Source organism: Equus asinus, chromosome 10 (assembly GCF_041296235.1).
Source record: "Equus asinus isolate D_3611 breed Donkey chromosome 10, EquAss-T2T_v2, whole genome shotgun sequence".
In the NCBI taxonomy this organism is placed as follows: Eukaryota; Metazoa; Chordata; class Mammalia; order Perissodactyla; family Equidae; genus Equus; species Equus asinus.
In genome coordinates, this window is record NC_091799.1 from 71,390,454 (window position 1) to 71,410,383 (window position 19,930).

Sequence of the window (19,930 nt, forward strand, 5' to 3'; positions counted from 1 at the left end):
ATGAAAAGTGGCAAGTCTTCCGACAATAAATAATAAATTACTTTATAATTTTTGCAATGCAAGAGCAAACAAAAAAAAAGTTTCCTTTTTTTCCTCTTTATTTCCAGAGAGAGAGAAAACAGTCATTTTAACCAATAACTATACACATCTTTGGGGGAAAAGTTCTTGGACAGACACAAGTCAAACACAATCCCGAGACGCTTGTGGCAAAATAGAGGTAACCTTGTTGCAATGCTTTATAAGACGGTTTTTAAATCTGAATTCAAAAACCTTTAAAGTCGCTTCAGACTTCTTGATAGAGGATGGATCTCAAAAAAAAGGGGGGGAGAGAGGCAAAAGTAAAAAAGAAACCAGCTACAGGACATGCTAAGAGACCCAGGATTTCAATTAACCCCTTGTTAAAGTCAACTAAAAACATCGCGAACCAACGCAGCTCCACCTTCCTGAAAGGACTCTTTCAGCCAAGGAGGCCAGTTTCTCTTCCTGCTCATTTGCTGGAGCTCCTGTTTGGCAAGGCAATGACCAATATAGAAACAGCACCATTCAGAATAGGATGGACTAGAAAATCTCTATTTCTGCTTTTCTCTAGATGTGCAGTGAAATGAAAATGTTTTTTTTTGAGATCCTTGAATATAAATCCTCTACGTTTTAAAAACGTCTTTTTTTTTCAGTACTCCTAAGGTCATTGGATAGCGTATGTTGGGTTTGGGTTTTGTTGTTTAATTCTAGTAAAATCCCATGATTGTCTTCACAGTGTTGCTACCATATCACCTTGTCGTTAAAACAGACTTCGTGCATTTCATGGAGCATTCATTTCTCGATTCAGTTTTCATTGACTGGGTCGTTAAATACTTTTGTTTCGGAGTTCAACATTATAATTCCCACTGTCTCCAACAGGGAAAAAAATACATCTGAATGAATGTTCCTCATGCCTCAATAGGACTGGCTACCATGCTGTTAGGTGTATCTGGGAGCTGAGAGGACATCGATGCCACTTCACTGCCAGTGGAATTAGAGCCGGGTCCTCCTTCTGAAAAATTGACCTGCATAGAAGGTTGAGAAATGAATAAAGGAGGCTGTGATCGTATTCAGAAAAGGACTGTACACCCGTCATATGTATGCACATACCAGTGTGTGTGTGTAGATAGATAGATATGTAGATAGAGAAATCTGCATATCTAGTTGAATTTTAGAAAGCCTACAAGGGAAGGAACTTGAGAAGAAATCCTCTCGCTTTCCCATCTTCCAAGAGATCTCTGTTTTAACCGAAAGTGAATTCCCAACATTATGTTCCATTAAATTATTTAAGAACAAATGTGTTTCCCACTGTAAAATGGCATCGCAAGTCTACCATGCATGCTCGAAATAAAATTATCCTGCCGGCTACATGTTGCCCTGGGAGCAGGCGATTTCTCAGTCTCTAGGCATCAAAGCTTCTCTTCTTGAGTTGGAAAATCCATAACACACGCTCAGATCGTGTGACAGGAGATTCAGAAGAGGCTCCACAGAACAATGATTAACTCCTCAGAGGGTTCACAGAGTGGGCTTTCTTCCTTGTTGTTGGTCCTGCTGCCTTTTGGCCTTTCTCTGTCTTTCTCTCTTTCTCTTTAAATCAGGCTCTTCTGAGAGAAGACCCATATATTCTAAGGTCATTGCATTATAAATATCTGGCTCCTTCTTTCAAGCCGAAAGTATTGTGCTGCTGCTGTAAAGCTCTCCGCCCTGCCCCCAGCCGCCCCCTCCTGCCTTGGCTTCCCTTCCACTGCTCTCATCTGACACTAAAGTTTCAGAAGGTGCAAACACATGGCTGCCCTAAACCCTCCCCTTACCTGCCTTCTGTGATCCAGGTTTCACTCAAGTAACTCGTAAGATTAACCTGACTTTAAAATAAGTTCTTTTTCCTAATTCCAGAGTCTACCTTCCTTTCTACCCTATTAAAATTTCCCATTGTGAGGTCAAGGGACTTCTCAAATTTGCCTAGCCTCTAGGCTGGCCCACTTACAAACATAAACCTGGGCCAACCCCTTTTAACCACTGCCCCTGGCCCATTACCTAACTATTGTCACAGAGAAAGAAAATGCCCTCCGGGTGAATAAGAGGGTAAGAAGTTAACCTCAACAAAGCCTTATTTTCAAAGAAAGGAACACGTTTTTAGGATAGATCTTGTTTTATAGATAAGATTCTATAGGGGTGTTTACTATTTAAGAAAAAAATCATATGTCTACATATACCATATCACAAACAACACATATATTTAATAATCTTATTGACCTTGACCTTTAAGCCTTTTATAGGTGAAAAGTGAGTTAATTTCTCTTCTCTGTATATATAAATAAAACATATTAATGCTAAAACAGTTTTCACATATTATCTCTCTCATTGGTAGAACTCATTTTCCTTTTGCTATACACGTCCCAGAGTATGTGACTGTGTATGACATTTGAACTCATACACTTAAAAATGTTTAAGCAGTTGTACATTTTAGATTATGATAGTCCCAGAAAGGGATATAGTAACAAAAAGTATCGATCATATCTTTGAATAACTGAACTCTTTATTGATATATCTGAAAATTGCACCCAAACAGGCACCTGCTGCCCAGTGATAATAACTTTGATTATGTATTACAACATTGATTATTATTACAATCACCTTGACTTAGGTCCTTAAATATACCAACCTCTAGGAGCTGAGAAGGGAATGAATTTACTAAGTGCTGATCAAAATGCCAAGGGGATCTCTAAAGGCCCTTCCAATTCTAAAAGTCTAAGAAGTATGATTTTTGTGCAACCCTGTACACCTTCCCATGCGTGTCTATTTAGTTGGGCATCTTGAACTTAATCCCTCAAAGTAGGCCTAAGTGATAGAAAATTCAATCTATATGGTCAAATTATGAGCTCTCACAGAAAACACTCACAAGAGGTTTGTAGTCCTTGAGTGCTTGCCTCCTGCTCTTCATCACCCCCCTTCATCTCTCCCCAACTCGGGGGCCAGGGAGGCATGCTCCCCCCTGAATCTCTCCTGTATGACAGTTAAACCAGAATCTCCTTTCTGTTGAAGATTCAGCCTCCTCACTCCAGGAGCTGACACTTACCAGTTGCTGAAAAGCAGGCTGATCTATGTCACTCTGCAAGGCGAAGTCACTCAGGACTTTCCAAGGCGGCTGGTAACTTTGCACCTCCACTGGGTTTGCCTGTAAGCCACCGTCGTGTCTCTCTGGACTGGCGGCCACCATAGGAGTTCCTGTCATCCCCTGGATATTCTGTGAATAGGCGCCCCCAATCCCAACATGTTAATGAGCAAACTCCCTCCCTCCATTGTCTGCCCAGGCTAAGCAAATATACCCTGGTATTATCTTATCTATATAGCAGCCTTTATTGACTCACTTAATCTCCTGCACGGATGGATGTTAGCCCCAGTTCAGTGTTGTTTTATTGTGTTTTGTTTTTTTGCTTCTGTGGGCTGGACTGTTAAGTCTGCTTGGACCTTATTAAACCAAATTCTACTAGGACTTTCTTCTTTCCCCTTTCATTCACAGTTCATCCCAGTTCCTTCCATCTGCCTTCCCAAGCCATAGCATCCCAGAAGCAGAAAGCTGAGGCAGGATAGGCCTCCCTTCAGCCTCTAGACACTGTGGTTTTCCTGCAGTTGCCGTTAGTGAGAATTTTGGTTAGATTTTCTCCAGACAGTTTTCCCCCGCGGAGCCAACCCCCACCCCCAAGTGTTTGGGTCTGGAGGCTATTGTGCTATTAGGCACTAACCAACTTAGAAGGTGTCCTGGCCCAGGCTTGGCGGGCCTGCCAAGTTTAATGACAGCGGGTTTTATAGCATTTAAAAATAGGGCCGAGGCAGTAAAAATCAAAAGTAAAAAAAGAAAGAAACTCTTTAGCTTAAGTCAACCTGGAGGCCTGTAGGCTGGGTGCTGCCGGCGGCCTGGGATGACAGGGGAAAATAGTTCCCTGGCTCTGACATCTCTGGAGGCCTGGGCTTGACCTCGAGCTGAGGGTGCCCTGTTTTCGCCGGGACCTCCCCGGCCTGAAGGCGCTGTGCAGGCCTCGCCCAGGGCTGGCAGTGCGCCCAGGGGACCCCCAAGGTGACCCCCCCACAGAAGCCCTGGGCTGGACAGCACACCATGGAGTTCTCCCTCCCTCTTCACTGCGATGAACTAACGGCCTGAACTTGGCAAAACCAGGGCCAGGCCCCGCTACTGCTTGCCCACGGAGGGGCGCCGCGTCCTTCCGGTTCCGGGGTGGGGGCGAGGTTGAAGGTCACGACCCCACCCACGCGGGCTGAGGGCGAGGGCGCGGCTCCAATAAGTACAAGCGCCTCCGGACCACCCGGTCCTGGGCGGGGACCCTGGCGTGGGTTGCCTCTGCCCGGGCCCTGGGTGGGGCGAGGGGTCGACTCGGGGCTCCTGCTCCAGAGGAGGATGGAAACCGCGCGCCAGGCAGCCTCACGCACCTCGTGCGCCTCCTCCGCTCCCCCCTCGCATTCCCTGCCTGGCCGCAGGGCCACTCACAGTTTTGTCATTGGGCTGCTGCTGCTGGAGCTGCTTCATCATGATGCTCCGCTTCTTGTCCTTGCACCGCTTGTTCTGAAACCAGACCCGGATCACGCGCGGGCTGAGGCCGGTCATCTCCACCAGTTGCTCCTTCATGAGTGCGTCGGGCCGGGGGTTTGCGGCGTAGCAGGTCCGCAAGGTGTGCAGCTGCTTCTCGTTCAGCACAGTCCGCACGCGGGTGGTCTTCTCGGGCTGCTTGTGGACGTGGGGCCGTAGGGCCGGCTGCCGGGCGGAGATGGGCTCGGCTGCGGGACAAGGGGCGCCGTGAGCGCTGGCCCATCCCCTCGCCCGCCCTCGCCCTCCCAGATGGTGGCCAGCGCTTTGCAGCCTCAAGAGACAAAGCAGGGGCGGCAGAGGTGGGGGTAAGGGAAGCGAAAGGAAGAATAAAATCGTGTTCTCTAATCGCAGAGGTCAATGCTGAGTAATCCAGGCCCGGAACGCAGCCTCTGCCCCTGCTCTTGTCAACACAACGTTAGCAATGGGGAGCACTTCTCAGGGTCTGTCCCCCTGCTTGCAGCAGGGGCGGCATCTTTCAGCCTTATTTCTCTCTTATTCCTCTCCTTTCCTCGGACCCAGACTGGGCCCAGGTTACACCGAGTACTCGCCACCTCCAGGTTCTTGGGCGAAGTCCACAGACAGTACTAGGGAAGGAAAAGCAGAACACTCCAGTGACGGCCAGAGACACTACACCAACCAGGAGATCTGCAACGCGAAGGCCGAGGAGGATTCTGCCAGAAAGCCTTGAAGTTCAGTCCTGAGAGGACAGTCATGTCAAGGAGCTAAAGAAATTCGATATTTCGGCCATCTCTCCAGTCCCTGGTCTTCCTTAGTACTAAATCTACCTGGATGCTCCTGAGATGAGCTGACCCCAAGCAAAGGAAAACCGAAACTGTTGAGCTGCCTAGGTTCCAGATAAACGCCAGCTGGAAAGTATTCTGTTTCCTGATTCCCTCCCAATATTCCGTCCTCCTCTGTTTCCTCACAAGCAGAGCACAGGTTGCACGGAACAGAAGTTGCCACCTCTGGTTTTGCCCCCGTGCAAGGTAGTAACACATCCCCCAGGACAGAAATCTTGGGGCTGCCAGAAAGCAGAGGGGAGAGAGCTGTACTTTTCTCACCGCCAGTGTTTAGTGCGAATTGATACTTCAGAAATGCACCCAGGCAGATCCATTCATGACCGGAAGGCAGGTTTGGAAACATTGTCTGCCTTCTTACCCAGGGCCTCCTCCTGGCCAACCTTGCTCTGTTTCTACTCTCCTTCCTGGGAAAGGGCCGTCTGATTGGTATAGTACAAATCCTGCACCTTCCAGGAGCCCCTAGGGTCAGGTCAACACCTATGGGGTCAATTTAGTGTTACAGCCACAGGCCTGAAGATGAAATTGTCACCAAATCACGAAGAATGAATGGTTTAAAGAGGCAGGCACCCTTTAAAAGGCAATTACTGCAGATCAGCTTGTTGACAGTTTTAAATTACAGCTCTGTGCAATGGCCTGCAGTTACTAAGACTGTATCATTTCAGGTCCATTCTTTCACAAAAGGATAAAAATAAATTCTAAAAATGTTTTGGAGTGTAGGGCAGTTTGCAAGGAAAAAGGATTTGAGAAGCTAAATGACTTAAGGCCACCTAAACTTCCTTCATTGGGTTAAAGGAGGAAGCTCCAGGGGCCCAGAGCTCCACCCCTTTAATCAGGCAGTGGCGGACAGCATACCTGCTGAAGTCCGTTTTCAGTAAGCCACGGTTTGGAGGCCAAGGTGAACTACAAGTACTGTTTGGACGTGTGTATACGTGTGCACAAGTGGTGTACATTCACGTGTACCCATATATAGACACACAGACGTGTAGGTATGCTGGAGGAGTCAAGGGCACAGCGAGTGCATTGAACCTTGCCGCAAAAGAGCGAAGCACAGCACAAACTGCCCCCACAACACTTCCTTTAACTGCCGGCCGCCGCCGCTGTCGCTGCGACCGCCCTGTGCCTACCAGGGTTGCCGGGCCGCCCGCGCGCTGGCAGGGGCGGCGCTGGCCTAGCACGACGCCTGCCTTCCGAGCCGGGCCTCCCTCTGCGCCAAGGAGTACCTGCCATTTGCAGCGGCCGCGCCGGGTGCAGGGGGCTGAGCGGGTCGCCGGCCCCCAGGCTGGCCCTCTCCACCACGTCGTGGTCGGCTCGGCAGAAGAGCCCGTCCTCCCGCAGTGCGAACTCGTCCCCTGGGATGAGCTGGCGACTGCAGGCCACGCAGCGGAAACACTCGATGTGGTACACCTTGGAGCGGGCGCGCATCACGAAGTCGTTCTTGCTGAAGCCGATGCTGCACTTGGCGCATTTGATCCCGTACAACCTACGCGGGGGCCGGGCCCGGGCCGGGAGAGAAGCACAGGGAGAGGGGGTCACTTCAGGCGGGCACTGCCCTGGCGCAAGACTGCCGGCGAGGCCGGCCACAACGCCCTGAGACACTGAAATCAGCATTAGCAGACTAGCCGGGAAGAGGAGGATAGAGAAGAGTCCATTTCTCTCCCTTCTCTCTCTCCCTTTCTTTTACTCCCTTTTCCTTCCCTATGAACCTCCGTGTCTCCGTCCAGTACCTCTTAGTTCAGAACCCGTGGTCCATACCACGGAAAAATGTTTGATGTGTTCTAAACCTGGGCTGCTGCTCTAGCGATCAGTCCGAGGGTGGCCCCTGCAGCTCCTGGCAGGAAAGAGTCCAGGGGGACTCCAGTAGCCACTGGCCTCACACTTTCTCCTCCCTATCCTCCAATTTCTACTGCTAGAAATGTCTCAAACTGTAACAAAAACTCCTCCTTCTAAGAAAAAAAGAGGCTGGGGAAGCAGATTGTCACCCCACTCGGTTTGCAAACAGACACAAATGCACAAGCAGAATAACAAAATGAAACCTCTGAGGGCTTCCAGATCCCTTTCTGCACCATACGCCCGTTGCAATTTTTCCCCAACTAAAGATTTTTCCTCAGGCAACAATGTTAACAAAGTTTCCTCTCCATTCTTCCGTTTATTATTATTTTAAAAATGTGCCTCTGTTCCCTCAATCTTTTTCAAATCACTGAAGCATCTACCACTGTTTCAGTTTGCCTGAGAGCTATGACCGCCCAGAAGAATGAAAAGACTCACTTCTAAGATCTTCCTCACTAACCTTTCCTTACCAAGGGACAATCCTTTTAGGTTCTGCCTAGGCGGCTCTGCCCTGGCTCCCTCTCCATGTATCAGTAATAACAGAAGCGAGGGCATTCCTACAAACGGACAGAATGGAAGAGAGGGAAAGATCCACACAAAGCGGGGAACTGGGGCATCTCGCTCCCCCAAGGGAAGAAAGGCATTCGGAAATCTAAATGGTCTCTCTGTTCTGCTTTTACAACTACAGGATTTCAAAGGAACACACACACACAGAGCTGAGAGAGAGTGGAGAGGAAAAGGTAAAATCGATTGGCTCCTTCTGCAAAAGTGCATCCAGAATTTGGCAAATGCTGGTCTATATGCAATGGACCAAAACACTATCTCCATAGCAGTAAAGATACTCCTGGAGGTGCGAAGAGAGCTCTCCCTCTCCAGAATCTTGAGTTCACACACCAATCAAGTAAACAATGAAACCAGCTCGTTTGTCAGAGGTTAGAAGGTAGATTCAAAAGTTTTCCTCCCTCCGCCTACTCTATATGAGATCTTCCATTTCATAGGATGAGGACTTTACCTTGCCTGTGACCAAACAATTTGGAAAATCCCTCCCCTTCCTCCAGTCCCCACTTCCCCTATTTCCTCCCACTTGCCCCTCCAACCAAAGCATCAATAACCTTTTTTGGGGGCACTGTTTAGTTTTACCTATCAAGATTATTCTCTCCGCTTTATGATTTTAAAATTAAAAAAATGCTAGACACTAAGTGAGCAAGAAAAAATTGTGACTACATACTTAAATTTTGACTAAACTTTAATATAAGTTCACAGCTCCAGAAACTCTATTACTTAAAGCTAATTACTTGTTAATAGCCACTGGAGAAATTTTTTAAAAAATACATAATATTTTGATATTATTTAACCTAACACTGAGAGTGTTATCGCTTCTGTTTGTTATTAAAATAACAAAATTTCCTTTAGAAATTCTACTGGCTTCCTAAAGCAGCAAATGAAGTTTCTGACATAGTACATATACACAGGTCAGAGAAAATTTGAGATTAGCGAAGCACGAAGTTTAGATGCAGAATAAACTGAAAGAAAAAGAAACTCGGAAAGTTCCTTCTGTGGTTTTACCCTTGTTAGTATGGGCAATTCACTCATTTTATCAGTTACCAGATTTTAATGTGAGAAAGGAAGCTGTTCAATTATCTAAATATACCAATTGTTCGTAGACAGATGATGGGCAATTTGATCTGCTCTGTCTAATTCATCAGCTCAGATAAGATAAGAAAGAAAAGATAGTCAGATGTCACCAAAGGGTTAATATTTAAAAAGATTAAATTTCCAGCCTTTTTGCAGGGAATATTTGGGTTGGTTTTGAAATTTTCCAGGAAGGAGCTGTTACCCTAAAAGTAAAAGGTGAAATACCTCTATTTGCTTTCAAAGTGCATCTCTAAACATGCTTAGATCTTGCATTGACATCTCCAAAGAATTTGTACGTTACTAATAAATTACTGAACTAAAGCAAAAGAAGGAAAAATCATTGCAGGATACAATAAAAAATAAACCTTTTTTTAAGTTTAGAAACCCCAACTTATCCATCTTTAAATTTATTTTTTGGAAGGGGGAGGGTGGAAGAGGAAAATAATTTGAGCATCACAAATTCCAAGAGCAATTAAACAAGCTTCAATACTATGCAATTTAGGAAAACCACCACTGAGTTTGGGGGGGTTCCCTAAAAAGTGAAATGAACAGTATAGTTTAATTTACATAACTCACTTAGATGGTAACTTTAGCATGCTGGACCCCACTAAAGCAAACTTCCCCCAAAAGACAAAGCCACATCAAATAATAAACAAGGAGTGGGGAGAGACAGGGAACTCTCACAAAATTAAGGAAGCAGTATAAATGGCGTACCTGATATAATCTCTTTTACAGTAGGTTTTCCCATCTCTAACAAAGCACGTACAGCTCTCGTCCAAATACTGATTACACTCCGCACATTTCAAACATGCCGCATGCCATTCCAAATCCGGAGAAACCCTCAGAATATACTGATCGTGAATCTGATTGCCGCAACCAACACATAAGGAAATCAGACGTTTTTCTGAAATGAAAATAAATACATGATTGACTAACCGTTTACTTCCTACAGAGATAAACACACTTTTAGTGTCGTTCTCTTATAGGGCGTACTCTGGGAGGTTTTTTTCTTTCTTTCTTTCTTTTTTTTAAGAGTATTGCACTTTGGGATGGTAATTGAAGTGTGCCATCAAAACCTTGACTCATTTTAAAAAGGAGGTGGAATATATGTAAAATGCGATTTGAGTAGTCTACGTTTGTAAGCCTAGCACGCAATCAAACCCGTTCATTTTGTATTTCTTTTTCCTCCCTCCTCCCTCTTTGCCATAATCATCGGGAAAGATTATGGATAAGTCAAGTCAAAGAAAAGGTTTTGACTAGAAGCGTTAAGTGAACGCAGGGATGTCTATATTTTCCATGAAGCATGCTCTTAAATAGCACACAGGACTGGATATTGTTAGGAAGAGCAGACATCAATACAGTTGTCACTAGTTCTTTTTTGCAAGTCTAATGCTAATTCAGATCTCCGGGTATTGTATGTGCAGGCAGTCCTTCGCAACAGAATAACCTTCTCGGAGAGCTCAGGATTCCCGAGGAGGAAACCACCGCTTAGCACTAGAAGCCTAGGGTTTGGAGGGCACACAGGCGAATTCAAACACAAGGTACGATCAGTTTCCCGAAGATCGGAACCAACAGCAAGCATGCAGGCGTGGCGGCAAAAAGAATAAGCCACCTTTTCTCTCTCTCTAGGCAATGACTCCAACTCCGAAGAGCCCTTGGCACCCGTGCCTGAGAGAGACCCCCGCACAAGAACAGCACACCGAGCCCCACAAGGTAAAATAGCCTCTTACTTTTTGGTGGATCTCCCATGTCTCCCATATCTGTAAGAGGGAGTAATGTCCACAGTGAAATGGTGGTTGTACAGTTGGTGAACAGCCCACAGAGAGGATGCTGGAGCTGTGGCTAAGTGGGAAATAGTGGCCCCTGGGATTGCCAAGGCTGAGAGAGCCGCTGCCCGGCTGCGCCGCGCCCTCGCGGATCGGGGAGTCCAATTTAAGCCGGCGGAGTTGGCGGAGCGGAGGCGCTGCGGCGGCGGCGGACTCGGCGCGGCTCGGGCACCTCTCTTCCTTATCTCTTACTCAAACTTCTCTGCTCCAACTCAGCTCCATCGCCATTGGTCTGACGCAGCGCGCGGGGACGTCAGGCGAGCGCCGCGCCCATTGGCTGCGGGACGCGGGGCGCAGCTGTTCTGATTATCATATTTCAGCCTCGTCGCTGCCGAGCGGCACTGACCGCTCGGCGAGCCCGCGGGAGAGGATTAGGGCTCCCGGGGCAACTTGCTCGGGGCTCAGACCGCTCTCCCCGGCTGCTCGGGCTGCCCGGCTGCTCTGGCTTTTGGCCTCCCTCTCTTCCTCCTCCTGCCCCCTCCCGCGCTCCTTCCCGGCCGCGCCGCCAGCGCCCTCGCCTCCTGTCGCGCTGCTCCTCCGCCCTGCGCTCCTGGGGTCCCCGCTGTCCGGCTGGCCGTGTTGCGCGCGGGGCTCACTTTTCTGCCGCTGGTGGCGAGTGGCTGGTGGGTAGGTCTTCCTGATGACGAGGTCCCTCCTGGGCCCTAGGAAAAGGGGCGTCTGGGAACAAGCCGTTTGGCTCGGTTTGGTCTCGCGCTTTGGCGCACAGCTCCGGGCCTGGCCCGGCTTGGCTGCCGGGGAGGGTGAGTTCCCGAACTGGCTGCGCTTGTCGCGCTGGGAGCTGCATAGGGGAAGAAGAACCGGGAATGAATAGACCCAGAGGAATTGTTCGCTACTGCTACCCCAGCACCCCGTTAACCCCGACCTCAGATCTCCAAAAACTTAGGGTGGGAGGAAAGCGGCGCTTCTTGCCTTAGCGGAGAATCAGGTTGGAAGCGGACAGGTAAAACCAAGGTTACTCCACAGGCTGCTCTCTCTCCTTCCGACCCTCGAGGTCTGCTTTGCAGTTAACTCTAGAATTAGGAAGCGCACTAACCTGAAGCCAAAGATCGAAATGATTTTCAGTAGTTTACAGTTTGTCAAACGATTATATCCTGTCCACTTCTTCTGTTTGCTAGTCTCCTGCCCTTTTTTGAAAGCAAACGTGTGAAATTAACTGGTGGTGTTTTGATAATTAAAAGGACAAATCTCCATGTCTCTCTAGAGATTTTAAAAACTACGTTAGTCTTAAGGCGTCAGTAGGGAGGGGTCTCATACAGAAGAATAGTGAAATACCTATTTGACTTCACTGGGTATGTTGATCTGATATTTTTCTCTCGGGAAACAACCTAGAGAGAGAAAAATGTTGGCTGCAACTCGCCGGTAACCTTTTCCAATAATTTCTTACATGTTCCCGTCACCTCTGCAGTCTCTCAAAAACAAAGTCACGGGAAGGCCACGAAGAACCCCCACACTTCTCCCCAAGCTTCTAAATAGCTATTCGTTATCTAATGTGACTGCAGTTTTATCTGAAAAGGCTCACAAACCCAAGCAGTAGAAGGCTTAATTTCGGTGTCTTGTTGCCGCGAGAAAACCTGGTGTGTTAGGAAACTCCTTTCGTTCTATCTTTCCTCAGATCTAACCCTTGATAAGAGCTATGAGCCCTTAGCTGGCCTCAGTGGCTCGGTTTGCATGATTATGCTTCTCCAGAGGCAAAGAGAAGCTAAGATGCGGGAGTTTACTCCTGAACTAGTGGGGCTATACCAAGAACACGTATTTGTTTTGTTTTGTTTTCTCTGAAGGAAGATTTCTAACTGGATCCCATCCCTTCTGTTTTTGTTAGAAGTTATATCAGAGTGCGTGTGTGAAATCGAAAGTTGGCTAGACATAGGTTGATAAATTTATCAGATTTTTTGTGCGTTTTGTTTTGTTTCATGGGGGTTTTTGGTCCAAGTTTCTAGTCTCTGGTCTTATACGTGTGGAGCCTTTTGTCAGGCTGCTTTTGCAAAACTGATACTGATAATCACAACACGAAGCAAGTCTTCCGGTATATGGGCATGTTACCCCAAAAAGAGAACCTAGTTGACTGGAGTTAAAAAAAAAAAAGATACAACTATAACGCCAGAAAGTAAATAGAGGATTTTCTCCAGTCGTATTCCATTATGCCACCTTTGTAACATGCAGTTAAACAACAGACGCTGCCAGAAGCCTGATGACTTGTATTTGAGATCCACAAAGTACCCTCACTACCCATCCTTCTTCACACCAGATGCGCGCACACAGTGTGGTGTTTTAACTCCCTAAACTAATAAGCTGTTCCAAAGAATTATTGCTGCTGATGATAACAATTCCGGATAGAAAAACTGCCATGTGGCTTGGAGGAAACCTTTAGGAATGGGCAATTTCATTATAATGCTGAAGGCAACATTTTATCCTTGTTTTCAGCCCCCACTGTTGTTGTAAACAAGTATTTTCTTACCAAGTTCCTAAGCTGATAGAGGTAAAGGTCCTGTAGAAGACACCGCCTGCTAAGGGGGGAAATTTGAGAGAACTGAGTAATTATGTTGTGCCATGATGGTTGTGCTGTGGAGTTCTCTGTGTCTGTTGCTAATACACTTTGCATTAAAATTAAAGTTAGGATAGCAGGCATATTGTTTCACTTCACCTTGAAGTTCAAATGTAATTACAGATTATCCTGCTGTTTCCTTAGCTGATTGCAATAGGTGCATTTAATGAATCAAATATATCTGTAAAAAAAATTGGCAATATTTTTATAGAATACATCAAACAGTGATTAGCAATATTTCCTCCAGTACTTGATCACAGGAGCGACCTCTTGTGTTCAAAGGGAGGATTAGACCCTGTCCTGTCAAACATGGACTCATTTTGACCTTTGCCTATTCTCTTAGGTCAAAAATATATCCTTCAAAATATCAGTTTTCTGAATCCCCTGGTTTGAACCCCTATATTGACGAAAGAAAAACCAGAATATTAGTAGTTATTCAATATTTGTCCCTATTATCTCCAGGCCACCCAAATATACTTTACAGTGTCTTTGACTATGAAAGAGATGCTGAGATTTAATAAGTTCCTCTTGAGTCTGTCGCATGTGCCCATGTGCACTTGCATACACTTTCCAAAAGCCGCTGTGACACCTAAAACTCCTGGTAGGCTCTTACGTCTGTATTTCTGTGTGCTGCTGCTTTCTGTCTCTGCTTTAATTAAAATTTAAACATTCTGCATCAAACTTAATGCCAGGTACACATTCCTGAACAAATATCATGTTCTCAAACTACTTTTCAAAAATCTAAATAGGTTTGAATTGCAATTGAAAAGTAGTATTACATGTTTAGAACTTATTTATTGCCCAACAACCTCTGGCAAAGTTCATAGAAATGAAGTTTAAGTTGGCTCTTTGGGAAAGTATGTACAGAAAGGGAGAAGACTTCTTCTTCCCCAACTAAACGAGATTGGAAAGGAAAGGGGGTTTGGGTCAGCTTTTCCTGAACTATGGATTTGTTTGGGAACTTATTCCCAGGGAGGTGATGCTCTGTTTAGCCCACATCAGAATCTCATTTGAAAGGGTGGGATAACAGTTGGACTGCCAATTTGCATGAGTAGGGTATTCAGGTGGAAAACTATAACTGAAGGATTTGTATTTTCCTGATATCCACAAACTTGTAATTTGGGGATGAAAATGAGACATGAACATATTTTCTTCACCTCAGAAAATAGATATGGAATGTACCTCATTCCCCCTTCTTGCTTTTACTTATTCTGTGTAGTCTAATCATGGCTACGTAAACCATCCATATCTTAAATCACGTCCAAAGGTCAGATAAAATTATATGCGTTTCAAAGGGAGTCACGGTTAACCATTTACATTCCACCCAGATCAGGACTGTGGGTGTTTACGGCTCATTTGCCTCTCTTCCAGTTCTTCTTGGTGACGGCTTATTGACGATGAATCAAGAGAATCTGCGCTCTAATTTCAGAGAAAAAGGGAAGGGATCTTCTTTATGTACCATTGGGTATGAAATGATTATCTTTTTCTTGCCGTCTTTTTTTTTTTTTTTAAGTAATACTAATCAATGATAATACTGAAGGCAGTTAACAACCCCATAGTTGTGATTCCCATTTTATTGCCGAGAACTCCTGCTGTGACTGTTGTTTTGTTGAGTGTCAGTTGCTTTATTAACCAGTTAAAACAATCTAGGTGAATTGGCAAGAATTTTTTTTCTGCACGCAGAGCTTCCTAGCCTACGGTTCTTAGTTCAGGTAGTTGTTTCTGTCCCCAGCGTTCCTGGCAGACGGCAGCCCGGGAGGCAGCGTTCCTGTGCGGTCTGCTGCTCGGTTCTCAGCCAAGATAGAATTCCACGCTCCCGGCAGCGGCGAAGCCACAAACCTCAGATCAGTGTTGAGAATGCGAGGTTCCGCACCTCGTTGCCGGTAGCAATTCGGCCAAGCGAGGACAGAAATTTGCACCCTTCCTTTAACATTGTGCTTTTGGAAGTGTTTATTATGATTTCACAAAAGCAGCTGGCAGTGTCACGCGAAACCTTTTTCTCTTCCTTTTTTCAGTTTTTTTTGTTTTTGTTTTTTTTCTTTTTGAAACTCGAACTGACTAGGAACAGGCAATTTTCATCTGCGCCGGAGTTCTGCGTGGAGCCCAGGTTGCAGCCAGTGAGTGCAATGTGCTGACTAAGAGGTTCTGGCCCAAGGACGCGGTGAGCCCTGCATCTGGCGAAGCCTTCATTAAATGTATCGGATTCTCACTGGGGTAGTTGGAGTCTGGAGAGGCGAAAAAGCTTGATCTCCCAAGAACTGGGCGGTTCGGCTAAACGCTACCACATCTGCACTGAATGTAGCAAAACACCCAGGGGCCCACCAGAGCTCTCGGGAAAGCCGCGGCAAGTTAACTCAGTGTAGTTGATCAAATGACATTCTTTCTGAAAGAAATGACACCCTTTCCCCCACTGCAATCCTGCAGCTCTGAATTTAGCGCCAAAGGATTGACTTCCACCGCTGGCTGGAGGTTTACGGGCAACGAGCGGGGGAGGGGAGGCGAAGGTACCTTGGAGGAGGTCAAGAGGAGGAGGAGAAGCAGCAGCAGAAAATTACCAGCCAAGCGGGGGAGGGAATTGGAAGCCCGGAAATCTACCAGGATGCCTCAAATAACCTTGCCTTAAGTCTCAGAATTCAGCACTCGAAAAACAGCCTCATAATCAGGTGTCCTCGGGTGGGCTGCGGAGGTGATGTCAAGAGTTATAGCTACTTTCTATGAATTAAACTGGTGACTAAAGCATGTCGGGCCATTTAGTCTAGCTGAGATGCGTGGGTGGGGGCTGTTTTTAAGGTGAGGGGCAATCATTGGTGGCATCCACAAGCAGATTCTCAGGGTAGAAGAGAATGTGGTGTCAGGGCTGGAGGAAAATCTTCAAGTCGCAGTAAATGGCTAATAAGTTCGGGAGATAAGATTTTAGGGACAGTTTTGAAGGTCGCCATCTGCTTGGAGGTGAATGAGAGGATGAGGTCCTGGTGCGTGTGCATTTAGAATCATCTGCGCCTCCGGATCCAAGCTGGTAAGGTAACTCAGCAATTCTTTGTGACTTACGGTTGAGAGAAGAATTTGTCCCGCCCCTCTACCTGCTAAATGCCAACTGAGAAAAGGGGCCCAGGAGACGACCCCTTTCAGAAGGAACGTCATTTGATCAACTCCACTGAGTTAATAACTTGCTCTGGGAGGAGGTCAAGAACGCCTTCCCTTCCCACCCGCGCAGCCACGCGGCGCCGAGGTCAACCGCTCTATGCAGACAGCCTCTCACTGGGGGCCCAGGAACTCCTGTCCTACGGTCCTTTTCGGGCTTAGAGCCCTGCGATCAAGTTTCTGGTCTCGCCAAGAACCCCACCCGCCCGGGTTCAAGCACAGATGTCGCTAGATATTTAGCCCAGCCCCAGTCCAGGGATGAGTAGTGCGAAACAAAGAGAACCCCACCTCTATCCCCTCGGGCCTCCTCCCTTCCCGATTTCCAACTTGTCAGCCTTGTAGCCGACCACCCCCCAACCCTGAGTGTTCTGCGCTCAAGGGCATTTTTCTATCCCATCTTCCGGTTGACAGAAGTGGAAAAATCGAACTGAATCTACACCCCACTGCCCTAACTCCTGCTAGACTAAAGGAGGAAATCCACGTGCCGCACACCTCTCACAGTCCCGAGACAGCGAGCGCAGCCCGGAGAGGTCATTCTGTTCCTCAGTGTGAATCCGCTTGCCACTCCCGTTTGGAACCAGAGCTCTGGAGAGCCTCGGTAGCGCATTGCTGGGGACGCGAAAGCAAAGGTGAATCCGGTGAATCTGATCACCCGCGGCGCCGATCACTAAAAGGGGAAGGGCCCCTGCCTGCTACCTGGGGGCTGTCTGCTGGGAGATCCTCCAGCCTCCTAGGTTCGAAGAGTGCAGAAGTAACCGCAACCTGTGGCGGCAGACTCAGAGATGCAACCTTTCTGAAGGTTAAATAAACTTTGTTTTAGGTTGCCCCTATTTTCCTCCCATGGCCCAGTCCCCTAGGTTTCTCCCCGAATGAATACACTTGTGGAAATGAAAGAATCAAAGTACCTTCTTAATTGCTTCCAACTCTTTGTCAAATCACCTCTTTATGCCATCTGCCAGAGGCTCAACTTTCTCTGAGCGCCTACGTTCAAGAAAATTGTAAGGACAACATTCCCTCTGCATTTGCGTTGGTGGCAGCGTCCGGAAATGATAGCATAGTTATTGGTGCAGAACATTGGAGTGAATAGTTTAATTCTTAATATCACTCCTAAAATATAGATACGTTGAAGTATTAGTTGGCATTATTTTTTAGGATTATTTTATTCACTTTGTGTTGCAAGCGTTTGAATTGGAAAACAAGAGAGAAACCCCCGCAGCGTAGATTCACTTCAGCGCTCTACTGTCAGGCGGGGGACCCACACGGGCTGATTAGCTTAGAGAGGCGGACTCCTTTGTTGATTTAAGAGTTCACCAGGCAAGGCAGAGCAATTACCTTGTTGCCTTTTCTCAATTGTCTCTTGTTGACTTATATCCAGAACGCTTCTATTGTACAAAATTCGATCCAAAAGTGAAAAATAAAAAAAAATGTTAAGGTAAAAAGGTGATAATGGTAATACAGTTCTATTTTAACTGGCTTTGTTTATGGATTGTATATACCTCACACACATATATGTGAAAGATATCAAAAGTATTAGCTTATCTTTTTGGATAATTGTGTATGTTATAATTATATGCTAATGATATCATTTATTACAATATATCCATAAAGAAGAATTTGAAATGCTATTTCTCATACACATAGCCTCTTTCCAAGAAAATAATTAGGCTTAAAAATGATATTCAGGGGTGCTTTTATAAAAAACAAAATCTGAAACTTCATGAACCAAAGTCCCACCAAACATGATGGTCCATACTAGGTTGCTACAGGTTAATACTACAAGAAAACACTCTTCTGTTTTACACAATCTTATTTTATTTCAGTTGTGCATCTAATGTGTATTTTACCACTTACTATTCTGAAATCTCCCATCACATCATAGCAGCAAGAAACAAAATCTGAATAAGTCCTAGATAATGCTGAACGAATGATTATGATTAATTTTTGATGTTTAATAATATTGTGCCCACCTCTATTTAAATGTGAATATTAATATATTTAATATAACTAGATAATATCACCACCTCATAAATTACAAAAAAAATCATGTAAAGCAAAAGAGCAAGTATAACAAACTTCTTTACTTTCTATAATGTCTAGTTAGAGTCTGTTATCAAAATATAGTCATAATAATGATTCATATGTGTAACAAATAGGTAGCTATCCACTCTATCAGTGTTCAGTCTACTTATAAAAACACTGAACTATTATATAATGTGTGCTCTCACTTGAATGTAGTTAAATTGGTACTTTGCCATATATTCTTCTCTCACTCCTCAGTTACATGTAACAACCTAGAAAGATCACTGCATCTTGAACTGTGATACTAATTCAGAAATATATTATTCCCCATAATCCTGCTGACTCTCACTTAAGTATCAGGACCCAGATTATGTTATGTCTCACTTCAGAATGTGCTACAATGTGCTATTTCATCTTCTTGGCCCAGTCTTAAAATTTATTATATATACTCTCCTTTTTATGAGCTGCACAAACCATTGGTTATAGTGATGAGAAGCACTGAATATAGTTTCACTGGCTTTGGATTCTTGTATAGTATATTAAAAAATAGAAATCGTATCTTTTAGGTCTTGATGGTGTTTCTTCCAATCTTGAGATGTTGATTTTGCTGTCCCGAATGTCACATGATGTGCCTCTTCATAGTCCTGTACTCAAGCCATTGTAGATCTGCTGACGTGACCCTGGATGTGCTGGGCCAGGGCCAATATATTCTTTTGAATTATGCCAGCAGTGAAGAAGAAACTTGAGTACGGCTCTCAAAGTGGAGGGAAAGGTAAGTGGATGGAAAATCACTCTTTTGATACGGTGGTGGCAAAAGAATTGAGTGTACATGACTTTATCAGCTGTCAAAAGAAAGAATGAAAATAGGTGTTACACTAAGATGAGAAAAGTATTCGGTTTTGAGACAAGAAAGAGAAAGCTTATTAAAGGAAAGAAAAAATGGAGTAAATGTCAAGAGGAACAAAAGGAAGGAACAGATCTTGGTGACCCAGTTCATCCTGATAGACTGTGCATTTAAGGGCAAAACCCAGATCTTTCTAGTAGTTGGAGACTGGCAAAGTAGATGGAGATTGGGAAAAAGTGGACTTTATAGTTATTTTAATCTGACATTTAAAACTTTAAAATTCTGATTTAAGGGTTTTTTTTTGTAGAAAAGTAGATTATTTGGCAATTATTTTAAAAAGTTGTGTTGAATCTTTAAACACATTATCCTGGGACGCTTACCAAAAGTAAATTCACTATTGGTAAACTGTAACAGCACAGAAAACACAAACTAAAGGTACTAGAAATAGCATAAAATGGATTCTTATAACTTTTTTATGTAAGTAGGTTCATTTAAAAACAGGATTCAGGACTCAGAAAGGAGAAAAGACTACATCTGAGAAGGAATTTTAAAAAATGGCTTCAAAGTTTCCAGAGTTCTTGTTAGCCATTGACCTTCTACAGATTGGATTATCCCAGAAAGTGTAATTCACCTATTTGGAACTGCTTGCTTAAACCA

At 45.3% G+C, this 19,930-nt stretch overlaps 2 protein-coding genes across 2 annotated transcripts; one reads left to right on the top strand and one right to left on the bottom strand.

Annotated features, from left to right (window-relative positions):
• Positions 1-572: 572 nt before the first annotated feature.
• On the bottom strand, positions 573-10,932 carry ISL1 (ISL LIM homeobox 1). The gene is made up of 6 exons (XM_014854952.3): positions 10,611-10,932; positions 9,595-9,784; positions 6,639-6,898; positions 4,520-4,806; positions 3,095-3,262; positions 573-1,043 (listed from the first exon to the last, which is right to left on the bottom strand). Exons 1-6 carry the CDS (start codon positions 10,636-10,638, stop codon positions 927-929), a joined length of 1,050 nt encoding a protein of 349 aa, XP_014710438.1. The 5' UTR covers positions 10,639-10,932; the 3' UTR covers positions 573-926.
• Positions 10,656-18,985, top strand: LOC123289191 (uncharacterized). Its single transcript, XM_044778152.2, has 5 exons — positions 10,656-10,664; positions 10,738-11,329; positions 14,641-14,734; positions 15,332-15,430; positions 16,822-18,985. Exons 1-4 carry the CDS (start codon positions 10,656-10,658, stop codon positions 15,402-15,404), a joined length of 768 nt encoding a protein of 255 aa, XP_044634087.1. The 3' UTR covers positions 15,405-15,430; positions 16,822-18,985.
• Positions 18,986-19,930: the final 945 nt, after the last annotated feature.